This window comes from Hemitrygon akajei, chromosome 1, assembly GCF_048418815.1.
Source record: "Hemitrygon akajei chromosome 1, sHemAka1.3, whole genome shotgun sequence".
In the NCBI taxonomy this organism is placed as follows: domain Eukaryota; kingdom Metazoa; phylum Chordata; class Chondrichthyes; order Myliobatiformes; family Dasyatidae; genus Hemitrygon; species Hemitrygon akajei.
The window spans coordinates 5,025,500-5,047,110 of record NC_133124.1 but is presented as its reverse complement, the minus strand read 5'-3'; the positions used below and the strand labels follow the sequence as shown (position 1 = coordinate 5,047,110).

Below are 21,611 nucleotides of genomic sequence, written 5' to 3'. Positions count from 1 at the left end.
CAGCTAACCCGGGTCACTGGCACTGTGATAGTTACACTGACTGCTAACCTGAATCACTGGCACTGTGATAGTTACACTGGCTGCTAAACCACATCACTGGCACTGTGATAGTTACACTGGCTGCTAACCCGGGTCACTGACACTGTGATAGTTACACTGACTGCTAACCCGGGTCACTGGCACTGTGATAGTTACACTGACTGCTAACCTGGGTTACTGTCAAGTGGAACATATGCTACACCTGCCCCTACATTTTCTTCCATTCAGGGCCCAAAATAGTCCTTCCAGGTGAGCTGACACTTCAACTCTGAGTCTGTTGGGGTCATATTCTGTGTCCTGTGTCCGGTACTCCTGGTATGGCCTCCTGTATATTGATGGGACCTGATGTAGATTGGGAGACCACTTCACCAAACACGTACCCTCTGATTGCCAGAAGAGGTGGGATCTCCCAGTGGCCACCCATTTTAATTCCACTTCCTATCCCCATTCCAGTATGTCCATCCACGGCCTCCTCTACTGTCACAATAAGGCCACGCTCATGGTAGAGCTACAACACCTTATATTCTGTCTCGGTAGCCTCCAACCTGATGGCATGAACATCGATTTCTCGAATTTCTGACAATGCCCCCTTCCCCCCCTTCACCATTCCTCATTCCCATTTCCCTCTCTCACTTTTTCTCCTTACCTGCCCAAGGCCTCCCCCAGTACTCCTCCCCCTTTTCTTTCTTCCTTGGCCTTCTGTCCTCTCCTATCAGATTGCACTCCCCCCCCCCCCCAACCCTTTATCTCTTTCACCAATCAACTTCTTAGCTCTTTACCTCACCTGTTCCCCCTCCTGGTTTCACCCATCACCTGGTGCTTCTCTCTCCCCTTCCCCACCTTTTAAATCTACTCCTCAGTTTTTTTTTTCTCCAATCCTGCCGGAGGGTCTCGGCCCGAAATGTCGACTGGACTCTCCTCCACAAGTTCCTCCAGCATTTTGTGCGTGTTACTTGGATTTCCAGCATCTGCAGATTTTCCCCTGATCGTGAATTCTGTCATCCAAATCATTGACATATAATGTAAAGAGAAGCCATATGCGTTAGTAAGTGAGTAAGTTGTGGGCATTCTATGTTGGTTCCGGAATCACACCAACACTCGTGAGCTTCCCCAGCACTTCCCCGGATTGTGTAGGCCATTGACACAAACAACAACTTCTGCTCTGTATATCGATGTTTCAATATACATGTGACAAATAAAGTTAATCTTTAAAATGGAATGAACGATCTCCTTCAAAGTGATTTTACAGTTTGCTCTGCCCCTTCTGCAGGTTTCAGCGACTGACCCGGACCAGGGAGCAGACCAAAGTGCCTTGCGTTATTCTCTCCACGGACAGGGGGCAAACAGCGAGTTCACCATCGAGAAGCTCACCGGTAAAATCTACACCAAGAAGAAACTAGACCGGGAGCAACGGTCTATCTGGCGCTTTCTTGTTCTCGCTACTGATGAAAATGGTGAAGGCCTCACAGGTTTTGCTGATGTCATCATTGAGGTCCACGACGTCAATGACAACCGGCCACTATTCCTGTGTGCAGCTGATGGCTGCTTCATGGGATACGTTCCAGAAAATTCTCCGGCAGACACTTCCATCATGGAGATGACGGCAACTGACCTGGATGACCCCAAGGCTGGGAAAAATGCAATCCTAATGTACAGAATAATCCAGAATGTTCGAAATGACATCAATCTCAATCTGTTTTCTATCAATCCTTCAACTGGAACTGTGTACACTGTGTTGGGTTCTCTGGACAGAGAGAAGGAGGATAGGTACCTGGTTGTGGTGGAAGCTCGAGACGGAGAAGGCCTGACAGGGACAGGAACGGCAACCATTTTGGTTTCGGATGTGAATGATCACACACCAGTCTTCACACAGAGTGTCTTCAGAGCAAAGATTTCTGAAAACATTGAGACAAACACTGAAGTTCTGGTTGTGCCAGCCACCGATGACGATGAGGGAGAAAACGCCCTGGTGACGTTCAGTATCGTGGACGGTGATGAAGACCATAAATTTCTCATGGAGACAAATCATCCAAAGAAACATGGGATAATTAAGTTGAAGAAAAGGCTTAATTATGAGAAATTCACTGAGAGGCGGTTCAATTTAACCATTAAGGTAGAAGATCTGGACTATTTTAGCTTGGCCACTTGTATCATTGACGTCGAAGATTACAATGACCACCCTCCAGTCTTCTCCCCACAATTTTATGAAGCAGGCCCCCTGCTGGAGGATGTTTTCATCGGGACTAGAGTGGTTCAGGTGACGGCGATGGATCTGGATTCCGCCCAGAATGGAAGGTTCACCTACAGTATCGCAAACGCTTCGGATCCGCTCCAGCAGTTCTCAGTGGGCAGTGACGGCTGGGTTACCATCGCCAGCGCTCTGGACCATGAGACGATGCCGCAGCATCAGTTGGTGGTCCTAGCCACCGACCAGGGAAGCCCACCCCTGACGGGAAGTGCCACCATCGCTTTAACTGTGCAAGATGTCAATGACAATGGACCAGACTTTGAGGTTCTGTAACGAAAATTATTTTTAAATTGTTCTGTATTTTTCTATCTCTCTCTCTCTCTCTCTCCCTCTCTCTCTGTCTCTCACTCTTTGTCTCTCTCTCTCAATCTTTCTCTCTCTCTCACTGTCTCTCACTCTCTGTCTCTCTCTCTCTCTCTCAATCTCTCTCTCACTGTCTCTCACTCTCTCTCACACACACTGTCTCTCACTCTCTGTCTCTCTCTCTGTCTCTCTCAATCTTTCTCTCTCTCTCTCTCTCAATCTCTCTCACACTCTATCTCTCTCTATCTCTGTCTCTCTCTCACTCTCTCTCACTGTCTCTCACTATCTTTCTCTCTCTCTCACTCACTCTCTCACTGTCTCTCTCTCTCATTCACACTCTCTCTCAAACTCTCTCTCTCTATCCCTTTCTCTCTATCTCTCTGTCTCTGTCTCTGTCTCGCTCTCTCTCTATCTATCTCTCTCTCTCTCTCTCTCTCTCTCTCTCTCTCTCTGTCTCTGTCTCGCTCTCTCTCTATCTATCTCTCTCTCTCTCTCTCTCTCTCTCTCTATCTATCTATCTCTATCTCTATCCAAAATGTCAGCTGTTTATTCATTTCCATAGATGCTGCCTGACCTGCTGAGTTCCTCTGGCATTTTGTGTGTACACATATGCATTTGCAAACAAAAGAGACACTGCACACGTATTCAGGACCACAAGAACACATTTATTGAGTTCAAAGTAAATTTATTATCAAAGTATATATATGTCATCCTGTACAACCTGAGACTCATTTTCTTGCAGGCATTCACAGTAAATGCAAGAAACACAATATAATCCATGAAAATCTGCACATAACAGAACAAGCAACCAATATGTAAAAGATAACAGACTGCAAATACAAAAAGAAAATGAAAAAATAAATAATTTTAATAATGATAAATAAATAAGTAGTAAATATCAAGAATATGAGATGAAATAAGTCTATTGGTTGTAGGAACATTCCAATCAGGTGAAATTGAGTGAAGTTATCTCCTCTGGTTCAGGAGCCTGGTGGTTGAGGGGTAATAACTGATCCTGAACCTGGTGGTGTGGGGGCTGAGGCTCCTGACGGCAGCAGTGAGAAGTGAGCATTTCCTGGATGGTGGGAGATGGTCAGAGCTCGCACATCTCAGTACAGAAAGAAAAACAAATGTCTGCAGTCATTGGAGTACAGAAATCAAAATAATACTTATCATTTACTAAACAAGCCAATCTCTGTAATGTTGGAGAAGAGCCACAGATCCAGCTCTCTCTCCCCCCCCCTCTCTCTCTCTCTCTCTCTCTCTCCCTCCCTCCCTCCCCCCTCTCCCTCCCTCCCTCCCTCCCTCCCTCCCCCCTCTCCCTCCCATCCTCTCTCCATACTTCTCCCTATGTTCTTAGCACCAGCACCAGTGGTGACCAAGACTAAAGCTCTCACACTGCACAGAGAACATGCCCCTAAGATTCCATCAAAGATAACATAATTATCAGCCCCATACTTTCCCACCTGCTACCCATTATCCTCAACCCAGGCACATAATTTAGGAAACCAAAGGTTGAATCAGAATCAGGTTTAATATCACTGACATATGTCATGAAATTTATTGTTTTGCAGCAGCAGTACATTGCAATATATAATAATAAAACTGTAAATTACAGTAAGTATATATTTAAAAATAAATTAAATAAGTAGTGCAAAAAGGGGGGGGAACAGTGAGATAGTGTTCATGGGTTCAATGTCCATTCAGAAATCTGATGGCGGAGGAGAAGAAGCTGTTTTTGAAACATTGAGTGTGTGTCTTCAGGCCCCTGTCCCTCCTCCCTGATGGTAGCAATGAGAAGAGGGCATGTCCTGGGAGATGGGGATCATTAATGATGGATGCTGACTTCTTGAGGCATCACCTTTTGAAGGTGTCCTCGATGCTGGGGAGACTAGCGCCCATGATGGAGCTGGCTGAATTTATAACTTTCTACAAGGAGGATATACAAACAAAGAACAATACAGCACGGTACAGGCCATTCAGCCCACAATGTTGTGCCAACCCTTAAACCCTGCCTCCCATATAACCCTCCACCTTTATAATATAATAATATCATTATTCATTACCTGAATCTTGACGTGTATCCATGGAGACAAAGTATTGATGTATAAGAGGGAAAACAGGCCATTACCACATTCCAAACTGACACAACTTTTGTCTTCCAACTTCCATTTTATTTCGGCATGTACCAAGGAGGAATCACAGTTAACTCTTTCCTTACAGGTCCCATATGCACCAGTAGTCTGGGAGAACACAGTCGCCCCACAAACCATCCAGTTAAACGAGAGCTCGACCCTGATTTATGCCAAGGACAGGGACAGCCCGGAGAACGGCGCTCCCTTCTCCTTCAGTCTGTTGACCCACAACGGCAGTTGGACCAACTTTGCTTTAAAGGATCACGGCAATGGCACGGCGGCCCTCATAGCTCTCCGTATGTTTGACAGAGAAGAACAGAAAACCTTCTACCTGCCAGTGGTGATCACCGACAGTGGGTCCCCGCATATGAGTTCCACCAACACTTTGACCATCACGATTGGAGATGTCAATGACCATCCTCATTCGCCTGGTTGCATGGAATTTCTGGTCTACCATTATAAAGGTATGGTGTTGTTCCATGAAGATACAAGTTGAGTGGCAAAAAGGTAGTAAAGGCAAAGATTAGCTTTCCACTGATCGGCCACTTTATTCATTAGCTCCTGCTCTCTAAGAGCCTTTAGAGATGCTCTTCTGTACACCACTGTTGCAAGATTATTTGAGTTACTGTCGCTTTCCTGTCAGCTTCGACCAGCCTGGCCATTCCCCCCCCCCCCCCCCCAACCTCTCTCATTAACAAGGCATTCTCACCCACAGAACTGCCACTCGCTGGATTTATTTTGTTGGGTTTTTTTGTGCCATTCTCTGTAAACTCTAGAGTAGGGGTTCCCAGCCTTTCTTATACCATGGACCCATACCATTAAGCAACGATGCCCTCACCCACATCTCCTCCATTTCCCACACTTCAGCCCTCACCCCATCCTCCCGTCACCACAACAGGGACCGTGTTCCCCTTGTCCTCACCTATCACCACACCAGCCTCCGGATCCAGCACATTATCCTTCGCAACTTCTGCCACCTTCAACAGGACCCCACCATTAAGCACATCTTTCCCTCTCTACCCCTCTCTGCTTACCGCAGGGATCATTCCCTCCGCGACTGCCTGGTCCACACGTCCCTCCCCACAGATCTCCCACCTGGTACTTATCCCTGCAAGTGTAAGTGCTACACCTGTCCCTACACCTCCTCTCTTACCACCATTCAGGGCCCCAAACAGTCCTTCCAGGTGAGGCAACACTTCACTTTTGAGTCTGTTGGGGTAATCTATTGCATCCGGTGCTCCCGGTGCGGCCTCCTCTACATCGGCGAGACCCGTCGAAGATTGGGGGACCGCTTCATCAAGCACCTCTGCTCCATCCACCACAACAGACAGGATCTCCTGGTTGCCACCCACTTCAACTCTGCTTCACATTCCCATTTGGATATGTCCATACATAGCCTCCTCTACTGCCATGATGAGGCCAAACCCAGGTTGGAGGAGCAACACCTCATATACCGTCTGGGTAGTCTCCAGCCCCTTGGTATGAACATTGAATTCTCCAGCTTCCGGTAATTCCCTCCCTCTCCCTTCCCCATCCCAGTTTCACTCTGTCTCCTCTTCTAGCTGCCTATCACCTCTCTCATGATTCTGCCTTCTTCTACTACCCATAGTGCTTTGGATTCATTCCTCACCTCTCCTGCCTATCCCCTCCCTCCTTCCCCTCCCCCACCCCTTGATCTTTCCTCTGATTGGTTTCCACCCTCCCCCACCTTCTTTATGGGGCCCCTGCCCCCTCCTTCTTCAGTCCTGACGAAGGGTCTCGGCCCGAAACGTTGACTGCTTGTTTCCACGGATGCTGCCCAACCTGCTGAGTTCCTCCTGCTTGTTGTACGTGTTGATTTGACCCCAGCATCTGCAGTGTTCTTTGTGTTTACCATTAAGCAAAAGATCCGTAGACCCCATGTTGGGAACTCCTGATCGAGAGACTGTTGTGAAAATCAGCACCCTGTCTGGCACTAATGATCATTCCACAGTCAATTAGATCAATAAGGATTCTGCTGTTTGGTCTGAACAACTGAAGCTCCTGACCATGTCTGCATGGTTTTAAGCATTGAGTTGCTGCACATGATTGGCTGATTAGATAGAACATGGAGAAGTACAGCGCAGGAACAGGCCCTTCAGCCCAAAATGTTCTACTGAGCCAATCAAATGGCCAACTAAACTAATCCCTCCTGCCTACACAATGTCCATATCCTTCCATTTCCCTCACATTCGTGTGTCTATCTAAGCATCTGTTAAAGGTCCCTAATGTATCTGCCTTTACTACCACCCCAGGCAGTGCATTCCAGACACCCACCTCCCTCTGTAAAAAAACTTGCCCCTCACACCCTGTTTGAAATTACATCCTCTCACCCTGTGGTATTGGACATGTTGATGTATATTATATATGTTAGATATTTCCATTAATGAGCAGGAGTGCTGGTGTACCTAATAAAGTGGCCACTGAGTGTATTTCTCACGTGTACGTGAAAGCAAACAGGGAGATAGGTCGGTCATGTCGCAGTGCAAGGATATGTTGGGGGCAGCCCACAATTGTCACCACATTTCTGGCGCAACACTGCCTGCCCACAACACACTCAACCTAACCCGTACATGTTTGGAATGTGGGAGGAAACCGAGCACGCAGTGGAAACCTAGAGGTCACAGGCAGAATGTATGAACTCCCACGGCAGGAATCGAACCCCGATCTTATAGCTGGTGCTGTACTAACCACTATTCTATTGTGTTGTTCCTCAGTACCCAGCACTCACGTAGAAAATATAGCTTAACAACTCTTTGTGGTAGCAGGATGGATCCATTAATGCACAAGAGACTGATTAAAGTTTTATTATTCCTTTGCAGAATCAGAATCAGGTTTAATATCACTGCCGTATGTCCTGAAATTTGTTGTTTTGTGGCAGCAGTACATTGCAATACACAATAATTTTTATAATTATAAATTACAATAAGAAATATATATAACTTTAAATAAATAAGTAGTGGGAAAAGAGAGAAAAAAAATAGTGAGGTGGTGTACATGAGTTCATTGTCCATTCAGAAATCTGATGGCGGAGGGGAGGAAGCTGTTCCTAAAACATTGAATGTGTGTCTTCAGGCTTCTGTACCTCCTTGATGGTAGCAATGAGAAGAGGGCAAGTCCTTGCTGATGGGGGTTTTTAATGGTGGATGCCACCTTCTTGAAGCATCACAGTTTGAAGTTATCCTCGATGCTGAGAGGGCTAGTACCCATGATGGAGCTGGCTGAGTTTACAACTTTTTCCAGTTCTGTGCAGTGGCCCCTCCATACCGGATGCTAAATTGAGGGGTATACAGTGTTACGTACCCCGTAACTGGGTCACTTACCAGCAAAGATAGAGAGGTCCGTTGAAGTCTGATGGTACTATTTCTAACAGTATTTATTGGTAAAAATACACAAGAATAATATCAATGCAAACATACAGATAATATACGTTGTCAATACTAACTCTAAAAGTGCGGGTATAATAATAATCAATAAGAAATAAGCTCTATCGTTGTCTAGGGGATAATGTATTGTCCGATGGGAATATAAAAGTCATTCAGTTTATGCAGGCTGCAGTCTTTGGTTGGAGTCAAGAGAGAGATTTTTGAAACTTGTCAGCTTTTCCTTTTTATGATGTCGATCCTTCGAAATTTCGTTGGTGTCCTCTCCTTTAGCTAAGCCGTTCTTCCGTGGTACGGCCGCCAATCCCAGGCAAGGGAAAGGACGCACGCGGGCCCCACCGGCTGTCGCTCTTAAACGCTGTCACAGGATTTCTAGCGTTTCTCCTGGTGCGTCTGAAGGGGTTGTTCCCCAGACCCTCTTTTATCCTTATTCACGGGGTGTCAGATGTCAGTCAGGTTGGGATGATGCAATCCCTCAACCAGCCCACTCTGGTCATTCCCTGAGGGCTTCAATGAATAGTACAGTACTCAATACACAATTCCGTCTCCAAGAGACAATGGCCAGTATCCGTGGCTTTGTCTCGCTGAGGGCAGGACTACATTCCAAACCCTTGAGGATTCTCTCTCATTTCCTGGGTCCCCAGACCTGAATTAATAGCGATCTTGCAATTCTCAAAAAGGAGGGGGCTACTTTGTACCCTTCGGCTCCTCAGAGTTGTGGCACATTCGTAACAACAGTAAATGCAAGCTGGCTTTTTCCATGGAGGTTGGGTGAAACTAGAACTGGAAGTCATAGGTTATGGGTGAAAGGTAAAATGTTTAAGGAGGATATGAGCGGGAGGGTGGTGAGAGTGTGGTACGAGTGGTGGATGTGATTTCGATTTCGATGTTTAAGAGAAGTCTGGATAGAGACATGGATGGGAGGGCAGGAGAAGAAGGAATTTGATAAGAGAATGGACCGTAGGAGAAAGGGAAGGAGGACGGGCAGCAGGGGGGAGTGATAGGCAGGTGAAAAGAGGTAAAAGGCCAGAATGGGGAAATGAAGAAGGGGGAGGGGGAAAATTACTGGAAGTTGGAGAAATCAATGTTCATGCCATCAGGTTGGAGGCTCTCTAGATGGAATATGAGGTGTTGCTCCAATCTGAGAGTGGGCTCATAATGACGGAAGAGGAGGCCATGGGCAGACATGTTGGAACAGAAATGGGATAGGAATTAAAATAGTTGTCTAAGTCACATAAAAGGAAACTTCTATAGATCCACCATGGAGAACAATCTGACAGGCTGCATCTGGTATGGGGGGAGGGAGGCAGGGAGCTAATGCACTGGACTGAAAGAAGCTACAGAAAGTTGTAAAATTAGTCAGCTCCATCTTGAGTACTAGCTTGCATAGTATCCATGACATCTTCAAGGAGTGGTAACTCAGAAAGGCGGTGTTCATTACTAAGGACCCAGGACATGCTCTCTTCTCATTGTTACTGTAAAGAAGGAGGTACTGAAGCCTGAAGGCACACACTCAGCAATTCAGGAACAACTTCTTCCCCTCTGCCATTGGATTACTAAATGAACATTGAACCCATGAACACTACCTCACTATTTTTACATATATTATTTCTGTTTTGAACTATTTTCAATCTATTTAATATGCACATATATACTTACTGGATGAGATCAATTGAAATGTTATGGTTGTGTCTGCCAAGCAGAGATAATGCCATTTTGTGTTACTCGCCTTAGATCAGCTTGCCAACACCGAGCTAGGAAAGGTGCAAGCTCCCGACTTAGATGACTGGGACTTGAAGACATACAGGTTTATCGGAGCACCTCCCAGGTAAGGATATCTACAGTGATTTTGAAAATATTTTGTGGAATATGTTGAATAAAAGAGTACACTGATAGAGTGGAAATGCTTTGCATCATATCAACGAGCATCACTGCCCAGCAACCCACCAGTGCACCCCTACCCCAATCACACAGCAACTTACAATGACCTTGGAATGTCTTTGGGATGTGGCACGAAGCCAGTGCGCCAGGAAGAAACCCAAGTGCTCACAGGGAGGACGTGCAAACTCGTTATAGATGGCGAATTGATCTCCGAGCTGTGATAGCGTAGTGGTGATTGCAATGCCACTGTGGCGTGCAACGTCACCCCAGACAGACAGATACTCCAGACTGACAGTATCCATTTCCCAGGGTTGAAATGTCTAAAACCAGGTAAGGTGAGAGGAGGTAACTTCAAAGCAGGTGCAAGAAGTAAGTTCTTTACACAGGGTGGGGACTGCCTGGAATCTGCTGCCTGGGCTGGTAGTAGGGGCAGATACATTAGAGAGTTTTAAGAGACATTTACATAGGCACATGAATGTGAGGAAAATTGAAGGATATGAACATTATGTAGGCGGAAGAGATTGTTAATTTAATGGTTCGACACAACATTGTGGGCTGAAGGGCCTGTTCCTGTGCTGTACAGGTCTATGTTCTAACTTAACATACAGACACACTGTGATCTCACTATTCTAATACAGGTCGACCTTCTATAATCCGGCACCATTGGGACCATTGCCGAATTACAGAAGGATCACATTAAGCAATAGCTACCCGCCTCATCATACCTTTAAAATATCATGTAAATCAGTACAAGTTAGATAATAATGAAACAGAAATATTAAATGTAGCAAGTGAAATTTTAATAAAGTAATATACTGTACAGGCACAGATAAAATAAAGGGTACGGGTAAATGTACAGGAATTAACTTATACAGAACAGTTGAGCACTTCCGCTTCTAAAGTGAGACGTTTAATATACCTTCAGGCAAAGTTACATGTCTGCAAGTGTGGGGCTGTCAGAATCATCAACATCTTCATCTTGAGAACTGAGTGAAGCATCAGGAACTGGTGCTGAAACTGGCACAACAGTTTCTTCAAAAACTGTTAATGCTGGTGGCAGCACATCTGGGTGAGCAGAAGTCGGAGAAAGGAGGTCTTCTATGCTCCACATTTCACGCGATCGCTAGGCGGCCGGGGATTCAGCGCTGGGCTCTTCCCTCCTCACTTGCAGTTACTGAGGGAATCCTCCTTAGCTTCTTTTCCTCCGCTTAGTAATATGCTTAAATTCAGCGGGTCGCCAGTCTGATCTGAGGTCGTAGGCAGAAGAGAACGGAGTGCCAGCCGGGCGACGCCGGAGGGTAGTGCGCAACTGCCGGGACGCGGGCGAGAAGGCGGACCGACCAGCATGTGCCAGCTCCCCCGCCACTGGCAGGTGAGACAGGCGGGTGCCGAGCGGCCGCGCCTCATGCAAATGATATTAATAAATGCATGAAAACAAGCAGGAATCGCCTGTCTGCGCTTACAAGAGCGCGCCAGCACGTGAACAGATCTAGCGCAACCAAAACAACGTGCAGCAGATTGGTAGGGTGGCCCGGGAAATTTGAAATTACAGTTGCACAGAAAATTTGAAATCAGTGCCGGATTATCGAAGGAACCGGATTACAGGTAGTCGGATTAGTAAAGGTCGACTGTATTTCACTATGTGATTTCACACCATGGATACAGGACTATGTCACTGTTTTACCATACAAATGCTGTATGATTCAATCATGATTTTTAAATCTGCCAGTATTGCTTCCTGAACAATTGATTCAAACTTTTTTCCAATTATTTCTGCCCATTTTTGCCTCCTTCCCTTTTCAAACAGATGATTCTCTATTCTCCTGGATGTCAGCTGTTTATTCATTTCCATAGATTCTGCCTGACCTGCTGAGTCGCTCCAGAATTTTGAGTGTTAGTTTGCTTGCTTTCTGTTTTTATTGTCTATACTATTTTTAAAAATGTTCCATCTCTTTATTTTTATTTTTTTGCCTATCTCTATGGATTCTGAATAATCCCAGTCCTTGGGACTACTGCCTAATTTTGCCTCCTTTTATACTTTCTCTTTCAGTCTAACCATGGTTGAAACGTGTCCAGACCTCACTTCTCACTGACCTGATTTACTTTCTCAAATCATAGGGTGGATGTAGAAGCTTTAGAGAAGATGCATAGGAGATTCACTAGAATGCTGCCTGGATTAGAGAACTTGTCTTATGACAATCGGTTCAGTGAGCGAGGGCTTTTCTCTTTGGAGCGAAGGAGGATGAGAGGTGACTTGATAGAGGTGTACAAGATGAGAAGAGGTGTAGACCAAGTGGAAAACCTGAGACTTTTCCCAGGGATTGTTTTGTTCGTTATGTGCCATGTCACATTTCCAGCGCCGCAATGGCTTATAGGAGACAACATATTGTTAAGGTGAATGGATAAAAGTAGAGGGAGATGTCAGAGGTGAGTTCTTTCCAGAGAGTAGTGGGTGTGTGGAACACCCTACCGGGGTGCTGGTAAAGGCAGATACATCAGGGACATTTAAGGAACTCATAGATAGGCACGTGGATGATAGAAAAATGGAAGGTTGGGTAAGAGGGAAGGGTTAGAGTAGTTTAAAAGGTGGACACATCTTGGGTCAAAGGGCTTGTACTGTGCTGTAGGTAAATTTCCACCCCTTCTGATCTATCTGCTCAGTCCACTTTAGCCAGCTCAAACCTTAATCCATTGTCAGCTACACACAGTCGTTTCTGACCCAATTTACTTCCTGTCAGATTTAATCCGACTTTCAATAGCCTTCTCGATCTGCAGGAACTCATTTAAACTCAGGAACACACCGTCTGCGGGAAATAGCAAACACAGTTTGAAGGCAGCGTACAGGTCAGAGTGAGATGAAGCAGGCAGCATGGTGCTACGTTCAGGGAGAAGGCAGGAGAAAGGGGTTGAGAGGAATAATAAGATATTCTGTCTCTGATTTACTTCCCATCTAACCCCCACGACCTCATGCTAAAGTTAACAACTGACTCCTGCCACAATGCTATTACGCTGTAATCCTTTAAAAGCTCACTAAATAGTTATCCTTCACAGCCAAACCTGAAATTTGAATATTAACGTAGAATCATAGAACACTACAGCACAAAAACAGACCCTTCAGCCCATCTGGTCTGTGCCAAGCGATTATTGTGCCTGATCCCATTGACCCACACCTGGACCATACTGTAGATTGCCATCCCCCTCCCATACAGCGTTCTGTGTTTGTGTTCGTCACTTTGGATTTCCAGCATCTGCAGAATCTCTTACGTTTACAGATGGAATAGGAAGCTCTTTGGTTTGGGTAACCTTTTGAGACAATAATCATTATCATTTCAGTATATGCACAAATTGTCTTCTTTTACACATTAGCTGTCCGCGTTTGTGTGTAGTCTTTCACTGACTCTATTCTATTTCTTTGTTCTACTGTAGAAGTGAAAATGAATATGAAACTCGTACATGGTGACATATTGGTACTTTGATGATAAATTTATTTTGACTTTGAAATTGACTTTGCATTAATGATTCATTTCTGCATATTTCTTTCAGATATTTTACCCTTAATGAAAAGTCTGGTGTCCTGAGTATAACTGATGCCACACCTCCGGGCGTTTATGACTACCAGGTCAAAGTCGCCGATGGCATTTGGCCGGATGTTGTCTCAACAGTGAAAGTTGTTGTTAAGCAACTGGAGGAAGATGCCGTGTATAATGCTGGATCTCTGAGACTGAGTGGTGAGCACCTACTATTTCTTTCCTGGAACGTTAATTCGTTCTCCCCGTGGCCGCACGGGCATCCTCTGGGTACTCTGGTTTCCTCCCACATTCCAAAGTTAGGGCTTGACAAATTTCTGTAGATGTGTGGTGGAGAGTGTATTGACTGGCTGCATCACAGTCTGGTATGGAAACACCAATGCCCTTGAATGGAAAATCCTACAAAAAGTAGTGGATACAGCCCAGTCCATCACCCTGAGGACTTGTGGAAACTGTGTGGTGGTTTCTTTCAAACTTATAGACTTTTAACATTTTTGGACTATTTGTACTGTGCCCATGGTCTGTTTTTTTAAAATCAATTATGGTATTGTTTGCACTGTTGTAACTATATGTTAACTATAACTATATGTAACTGTGTGGTTTTGTGTAGGTCATGTAGCATTAGTTTTTGGTTTGTTGGGTGTTAGAGTTGGTCTCCTGACTTGGTGTGTCTGGGTAGTCTTGTTTTGTCTGGTGGATTTGGAGCTCCTTTCCGGGGAACACGCTAAGATGGTAGCGCGATATTAATACACAGCAGCCTCTCCGGACTCTGGATTGGGGATTGCCAAACGTTATGTGGATTTTCTGGTGTAGTCTGTTTTGTTGTGTACTTTTGTGATATCATTCTGGAGGAACGTTGTTTCAATTTTTAATTGCATTGCAGTTGTAGCTTCTAAATGACAATAAACTGAAATTCAATTCAATTCAATTCATAAAGCCCTCCCCAACACTGAGCACATCTACATGGAAGACTGTCACAGGAAAGCGGTATCCATCACCAGAGACCCCTATCACACAGGATATGCACTTTTCTTGCTACTATTATCAGGAAGGAGGTACAGGACCCACACCACCAGGTTCAGGAACAGTCATTACCCCTCAACCATCAGGCTCTTGAACCAAAGGGGATAACTTCACTCAACTTCACTCACCCCATCACTGGACTGCTCACACGATCTACACAGGCTCACTTTCATGGACTCTTCATTTCATGTTCTCAATATTTATTGCTTATCTATTTATTTTTTATTATTATTTCTTGTTTTTCTCTTGTATTTGCACGGTTTGTTGTTTTTTTACACACAGGCTGTTTGTTTGTCCTGTTAGCTGCAGTCTATCATTGATTCTATTGTGTTCTTGGATTTATTGAGTATACCTGTGAGACAATGAATCTCAGGGTTGGATATAGTGACATATCTGTACTTTGATAATAAATTTACTTTGAACTTTGAGTTAGTGAGTTGTGTGCATTCATCTTGATTGGTCAGGGTGCTAAAGGTAATGGGGAGAAGGCAGGAGAATGGGGTTGAGAGGGATAGTAAATCAGCCATGATGGAATGGTGTAGCACAGTCAATGGGCTGAATGGCCTCAGACTGTTCCTATGTTTTATGGTCTTATTGTCTAATATTTAACCTTGTTTTTGAATTTGATTATGTTTATGGGTGTGGATATTTGCTTTCACATTTCACATCTTCAGCCTTAAAGCAAAAGGATGAAGAGGTTCAGTCTTTATTCTCTAGAACATAAAAGATTGATGGGAGATTTGACAGAGGTACACAAAATTATGAGGGGTATAGATAAGGTAAATGCAAGCAGGCTTCTTCCTCTGTGGTTGAGTAAGACCAGAACTAGAGGCCATGGGTTAAGGGTGAAAGGTAAGGGGAACACGAGGGGGACCTTTGTCACTCAGAGGGTGATGCGAATGTGGAATGATCTGCCAGTGGAAGTGGTGGGTGTGGATTGAATTGCACTACTTAAGAAAAGTTTGGTCAGGTACATGGATGGGAGATGTATGTAGGGATATAGTCCAGGTGCAGCAGATGAAGACCAGGTGGGTAAGGACTTGATGGGCCAAAGGGCCTGTCTCTGTGCTATAGTACTTACACTTAGCCCACGATCCACTAACTCTAACCCATGTATCTAACTGTACGTCTTTGGAATCTGTCGTCCTTTATTAACTTACTATCACCATTAAAAACAAGCCACCAGAAAGGTCAAGTTGTGTTCAGGATTGGACAAGTTACACAGAGCAGAGAAAGAATCAATTAGTGACGTGTTCTTCTGTCTGTCCTGGGGACATGCCTTCACGTCAAACATGTGTTTGTATTGGGTTTAGAGGGATAATAAATCAGCCATGATGGAATGGTAGACTCAATGTGCTGAATGACCTAATTCTGCTCCTATGTCTTATGGTCTTAGACCATAAGATATATAGCAGAAGTAAGCCATTCGGCCCATCAAGTCTGCTCCACCATTCAATCGTGGGCTGATCCAATTCTTCCAGTCATTCCCACTCCCCTGCCTTCTCCCCATACCCTTTCAGTAAGATGGCAGCATGCTCGGACACACTGGGGCCAGCCAAAGGTACTATTGTCTTTCTTAAATGCTTTCGTAAGACCCTGCTGAACATTCAAGAACTTAAAGTACTGCAGGTCTACCAGTCAGCAAGTTGCTCATTGGTGGAGAAACTGAAGGAGCTGGACTTGTTGCAGATCGTGCTGGTCAGAGAGAAGTTGGTGTGCAGAGGCAGGGTGCAGTCTGAAAATGAGTGATCGCCTTAGTTGGTTTTCTTGCGATCACAAGACCCTGTTGAACATTGGTAATGTGGGTTGCTGCAAGTCTGATTCAGTGTTTTATTGGCGACAGGTGGATGCAGCCATTAGAGGAGCTGCATGGACTAGGCCTCAAGCCACAGTGTTGCCTGTTGCAGCTGCCAGGAGAGAAGCATTGGAATCGGGCACTCCACCAGTGTCCATACTGGAATTGGTGCTGCCCTCTAGAGTTCACTCAGCAGAAGACAAGACTGCTGCAATATTCATGGACTCAGGGACTTAGACAATATTTATTCTGAGTTTAATGTAATTTACTGCTGCCTTATATGTGCCATGTGTGCCCTGTGCTGTGGATGATCTTGGTACTGTGTTTTGCTATTTTGCCCTGGAGTAATGCTGTTTCATTTGGCTGTATTCTGTATGGTTGAATGACAATTAAACTTTAGCTTGAACTTTTTATCTATCAAACAGGCATCACGGCAGAGGAGTTTATATCACGGCTCACTGCAGAAGAAAGTAAATACACCAAGCTGAGAAGGATGCTGGCAGAAATTATTCCAGCACAGCTGGATAACGTTGATATATTCAGCGTGGTAAACGTCAAGGGTCGGGTTGGCGAAGTAGATGTCTGGTACACAGCGCAGGAGTTGCCACTCCTCAAGGCAGAGAAAATGAATGGAAATGTGGCAGCTTTCAAAGCTACGGTATGTTCCGGTTAAAGCTAATTGTTTGTATCTCACATAGCAACAGTTTCCTATAGATACTGAATCCTATTAGAGTTAATGAATGAGGAGTGTTTGATGGCCCTGGGCCTGTACGCCCTTGAGTTTAGAAGAATGAGGGGAGATCTCATTGAAACATATCGAATATTGAAAGGCCTGGACAGAGTGGGCGTGGAGAGGATGTTTCCTATAATGGGAGAGTCTCAGATCAGGGAGCACACCCTCAAAATAGGACATTCCTTTAGAATAGAGATGAGGTGGAATTTCTTTAGCCAGAGGGTGGTGAAACTGTGGAATTCATTGCCACAATCAGCTGTGGCGGCAAAGTGGCAAAGTTTACGGAGAGAAGGCAGAAGAATGGGGTTGAGAGGGATAATAAACCAGCCATGATGGAATGGCCGAGCAGACTCGATGGGCTGAGTGGCCTAATTTGCTCCTACAATATGTCTTATGGTCTCATGAGTGACTTTATATACATAACACATGAGAAGTTTGGGGAGCTCAGCAAGTGAATGGTTGATGTTTCTATCTGAGAGCCTTCATCAGGACTGGAAAGACCTTCTGCCCCCAATCCTTATGAAGCATCTCAGCCCAAAACGTCGACTATCTATTCATTTCCATAGTAGCTGCCTGGCCTGCTGAGTTCCTCCAGCATTTTAGGTGTTGCTCAGCATCTGCTGAAGGTGACAGGTGGGGCCAGGTGTGTGGAAAGGGTAAAGGGCTGGAGAAGAAGGAATCTGATAGGAGAGGAGAGTAGGCCGTGGGAGACAGGGAAGATGAGGAACACCAGGGGAGGTGATAGGCAGGTTAGAAGAAGAGGGAAGGGGGGAGGGATCAAAAAAATTACTGGAATGAGAAATCGATGTTCATGCCATCAGGTTGGAGGATTATGACTTTCACATAAACTGAGGAGTGCAGTAAAACAGAGGGATCTGGGAATACAGATCCATAATTCCTGGAAAGCGGCATCACGGGTAGGTAGGGTCATAAAGAAAGCTTTTGGCACACTGGCCTTCAAAAACCAGAGCACCAAGTACAGGTGTTGACATGTTATGTTGAAGCTGCCAAATTCAAGTGATGTGATACCTGCTGCTGAAAACTATGAAAAATACAGAGGCAACTGTACTGTAATCACTGTAAAATTCACTGAACAATTACACATACAGTTGATGGGTCGTTTTACTGGCCCTCCAGGTTCGGGGGCTCAGCTCAGGGCTAACAACCCTGACTGGTCAAACAAGGAACAGTAATGAAGAACCCTTCTGCATCTGAACGTGACGGTATTCCTGAGGCTCCCAGTAGTGGCTGGCTGACAGTAGTGAGAACCGAGAGGAAGTGACTGGCATAATGACGGAAGCCCTGAATATGGCCAAGACCAAAGGTGGTTTTGGCCAAGGACAGGCAGAGATGCAGGACCTTCACTGCTGCCTGAAACACCTGCAACAGGCAGTAATAATGTAGGCGGTTGTCTAAAAATACAAGCAAACACAGGAGGGTTAAACAAGGAAATAATGTGTTACTCCTTGGTCATTGTTATACCTTTATGAAAATGTGAAATAAATGCATAAATTTACATTTCCATTGCAGCTGGAAAGTCACTTAAACATTAGCATATCCCAGGTTGGCGTGGACCAATGTGTGGACACAGCCTGTGAGATGGGGAACGGTTGTACAAGCGTTACCAGCTTCAGTCCCATCCCCTCAGTGCTGACAGCGAGAGGGGTCTCCTTGACTTCCATTACAACGTCCACTGCAGCTCAGTGCATCTGCTCAGCTCGAGAAGGACAACGCCTCTCCTGTTCCTCCTACCTGATTAATCCGTGTCTAAATGGTGGAACTTGCGTCGATGTTGATTGGGGCTACAGGTAACTCAATTCCCTTGTTGATCGCTACCTCTTTGAAGTAGAACTTCCCTATTTAAATAGTCTTACTGTCCACGAGTGAATGCCCAACACGACAAAGAACATAGAGCATTATCGCATGACAGCACCCACCTCCCTCTATCTGCACTGTAAGCACTTACAAAGTTCAAGGTAAACTTATTAACAAAGTACAGATATGTCACCACATACATCCCCGAGATTCATTTTCTTGCAGGCATTCACAATAAATCTATAGAATAATAACCATAACAGAATCAATGAAAGACCGCTCAACATGGGTGATCAACCAGATTGCAGAAGACAACAAACTGTGCAAATACAAAAAGAAGAATTAATAATAATAAATAAATTAGTAATAAATATCATGAATATGAGGTAAAGAGTCATTTAAAGTGAGTCCATAGGTTGAGGGAACAGTTCAGTGATGGGGTGAGTGAAGTTGAGTGAAGTTATCCCCTCTGGTTCAGGAGCCCGATGATTGAGGGGTAATAACTGTTCCTGAACCTGGTGGTGTGAGTCTTGAGGTTTCTGTACCTTCTTCCTGATGGCAGCAGTGAGAGGAGAGTAGGTCCTGGGTGATGGGAGTCCCTGATGATGGATGCTGCTTCATGTAGATATGCTCAATGTTGGTAAGGGCTTTACCTGTGATGGACTGGACCATATCCATTTTCCGTTCAAGAGCATTGATGTTTCCATACTAGGCTGTGATATGTTCTCCACTACAGTTACATGTCATGCCAAATCTCCACAAACTCCAAAGGAAGCAGAGGTACTGCCATACTTTCTTCATAATTGCACTTGTGTGCTGGACCCAGGACAGGTTAGCTTAAACCATGTTTTAAACTAAAAAAAAGCGTGTATATTGTAAATACATACCAGTATTTATGTACTTATGCATATCTTATTGCATATCTGTACTTTACCTTTATTTTTATATAATTCTTTATTCAGTATAATTGTTAAAAGTAGCTGCTTTTTATTACATGACCAACATACCAGAGCAAATTCCTGATATATGTAAATGTATGTGGCGAATCATTAATCCTTAATCCATCATCCCCTTCAATCTAACCCTTCACTCCCACGTAGCCCTATTTTCCTGAGGTTATTCTGTTACTAAGCTGCCCCTTCTTTGCACAAGTAGGTGTGAGTGCAGTCCGATGTTCGATGGGCCTGAATGTCAGCAAACACGGTACACATTTAAAGGAGATGGTTATGCCTGGTTCCCGCCAATCAAGTCTTGCTTTAAGAGTTTAGTTTCCCTGGAATTCCTCACAGAGACCTCTGATGGGCTGCTGCTCTACAATGGACCCCTCTCGTACATTCACTCCGGAGAGCCTGAAGACTTCATTGCATTAGGTACAATGTCATCACATTCTGTCTTATTCATATTTGTAACTTCAGAACATAACTCTTTAATGAAAATGCTTCATACTTTGAAAGTTTTTGTTTTCTCAACATTCCCTTTTCTCTAAACGGTTGTGAATTCTGATTGGCTTAAAAGAGATCAAGATTAGTTTAACAATTACGGTAACTTTATTTGTCACATGTACATTGAAATACAGTGTGAAAAGCAGCAGAGACAGGCCAGAGGTGTGCTGAGGGCAGCCATGCATCTGACACCAACATAGCATGCCCACCAATTACTAACCCGTACAACTTCGGGCTGTGTGTGGAAACCGGAGCACCCAGAGGAAACCAACGAGGTCATGAAGAGGAAGTATAAACTCCTTATGGACAGCAGCGAGAATTGAACCTGAGTCACCGGCGCTACCGTGCTGTGGTTTGTGATTTTGTGAGCAAAACCAACTCCTCATTTTTGTTGTGTCAACCTGGATAATAAACATTAAAGACAAATCCATCTCCCACGCTGCCCTGGAGATCTTCTATGGAGACTTTTGACAAGAATATCCCACCAAGGGCCCCTTTCCACTCCGCTGAGCAGATAGGAGAAATCGAAATTTGATAAACACAAGAGATCCTGTAGATGTTGGAAATCCAGAGTAACACATACAAAATGCTGGAGGAACTCAGCAAGTTAGGCAGCATCTATGGAAATGAACAAATAGTCAACATTTTGGGCTGAGACCCTTCATCAGGACTGGGAAGGAAGGGTGAAGAAGTCAGATTTAGAAGAGAGGGGAAGGGCAGACCAGGTGGGGGGTAAGGTGGGTGGGTGAGGGAGGTGGAATGAAGTGAGAAACTTGAAGGTGATAGGTGGAAAGATAAAGGGCTGGAGACGAAGGAAGCTGATTGGAAAGGAGAGTGGACCATGGAAGAAAGGGAAGGAGGAGGAGGAGAACCGGGCAGAGATGATAGGTGGAAATGGAAAAGGGCAGAAGAAGGACAAGTCTGATATAAACAGGCAAAACTGTGAAGCATCCTGGGTAGCGATAGATTAGAAAGAAGCCCATGAGGCTGCTTTTGGGCTGAAACAATAGCAAAATTTTGTTGCTATATCTTGATGTATTAGAATGAGTTTATCTTTGGTATAGTTCAAAGTTCAAAGCTCTCAAAGTCAATGTATTGTCAAAGTATGTATGGGTCACCATATACTCCCCTTGCCTCTCTTAACTTGTAAGGAATAAAGTTGACAGTCTTGTATAAGTGAACTGAAGAAGTATTTTGCATCACTCTTCACCGTGGAAGACACCAGCAGTATGGTGGAAGTTCTAGGTGTTAGGGGGATGAAGTGTGTGA

The 21,611-nt window shown here is 44.7% G+C and overlaps 1 protein-coding gene across 1 annotated transcript in view; it reads left to right on the top strand.

The window, feature by feature from the left end:
- The window catches only part of LOC140713847 (neural-cadherin), a 295,732-nt gene that overhangs the window by 222,649 nt on the left and 51,472 nt on the right, over positions 1-21,611 (top strand). The window contains exons 18-24 of the mRNA XM_073024473.1: positions 1,310-2,551; positions 4,814-5,189; positions 9,861-9,954; positions 13,551-13,735; positions 16,778-17,010; positions 18,616-18,893; positions 20,056-20,270. Of these exons, the coding sequence (XP_072880574.1) occupies positions 1,310-2,551; positions 4,814-5,189; positions 9,861-9,954; positions 13,551-13,735; positions 16,778-17,010; positions 18,616-18,893; positions 20,056-20,270 (2,623 nt within the window). The remainder of the gene's footprint in view (positions 1-1,309; positions 2,552-4,813; positions 5,190-9,860; positions 9,955-13,550; positions 13,736-16,777; positions 17,011-18,615; positions 18,894-20,055; positions 20,271-21,611) is intronic.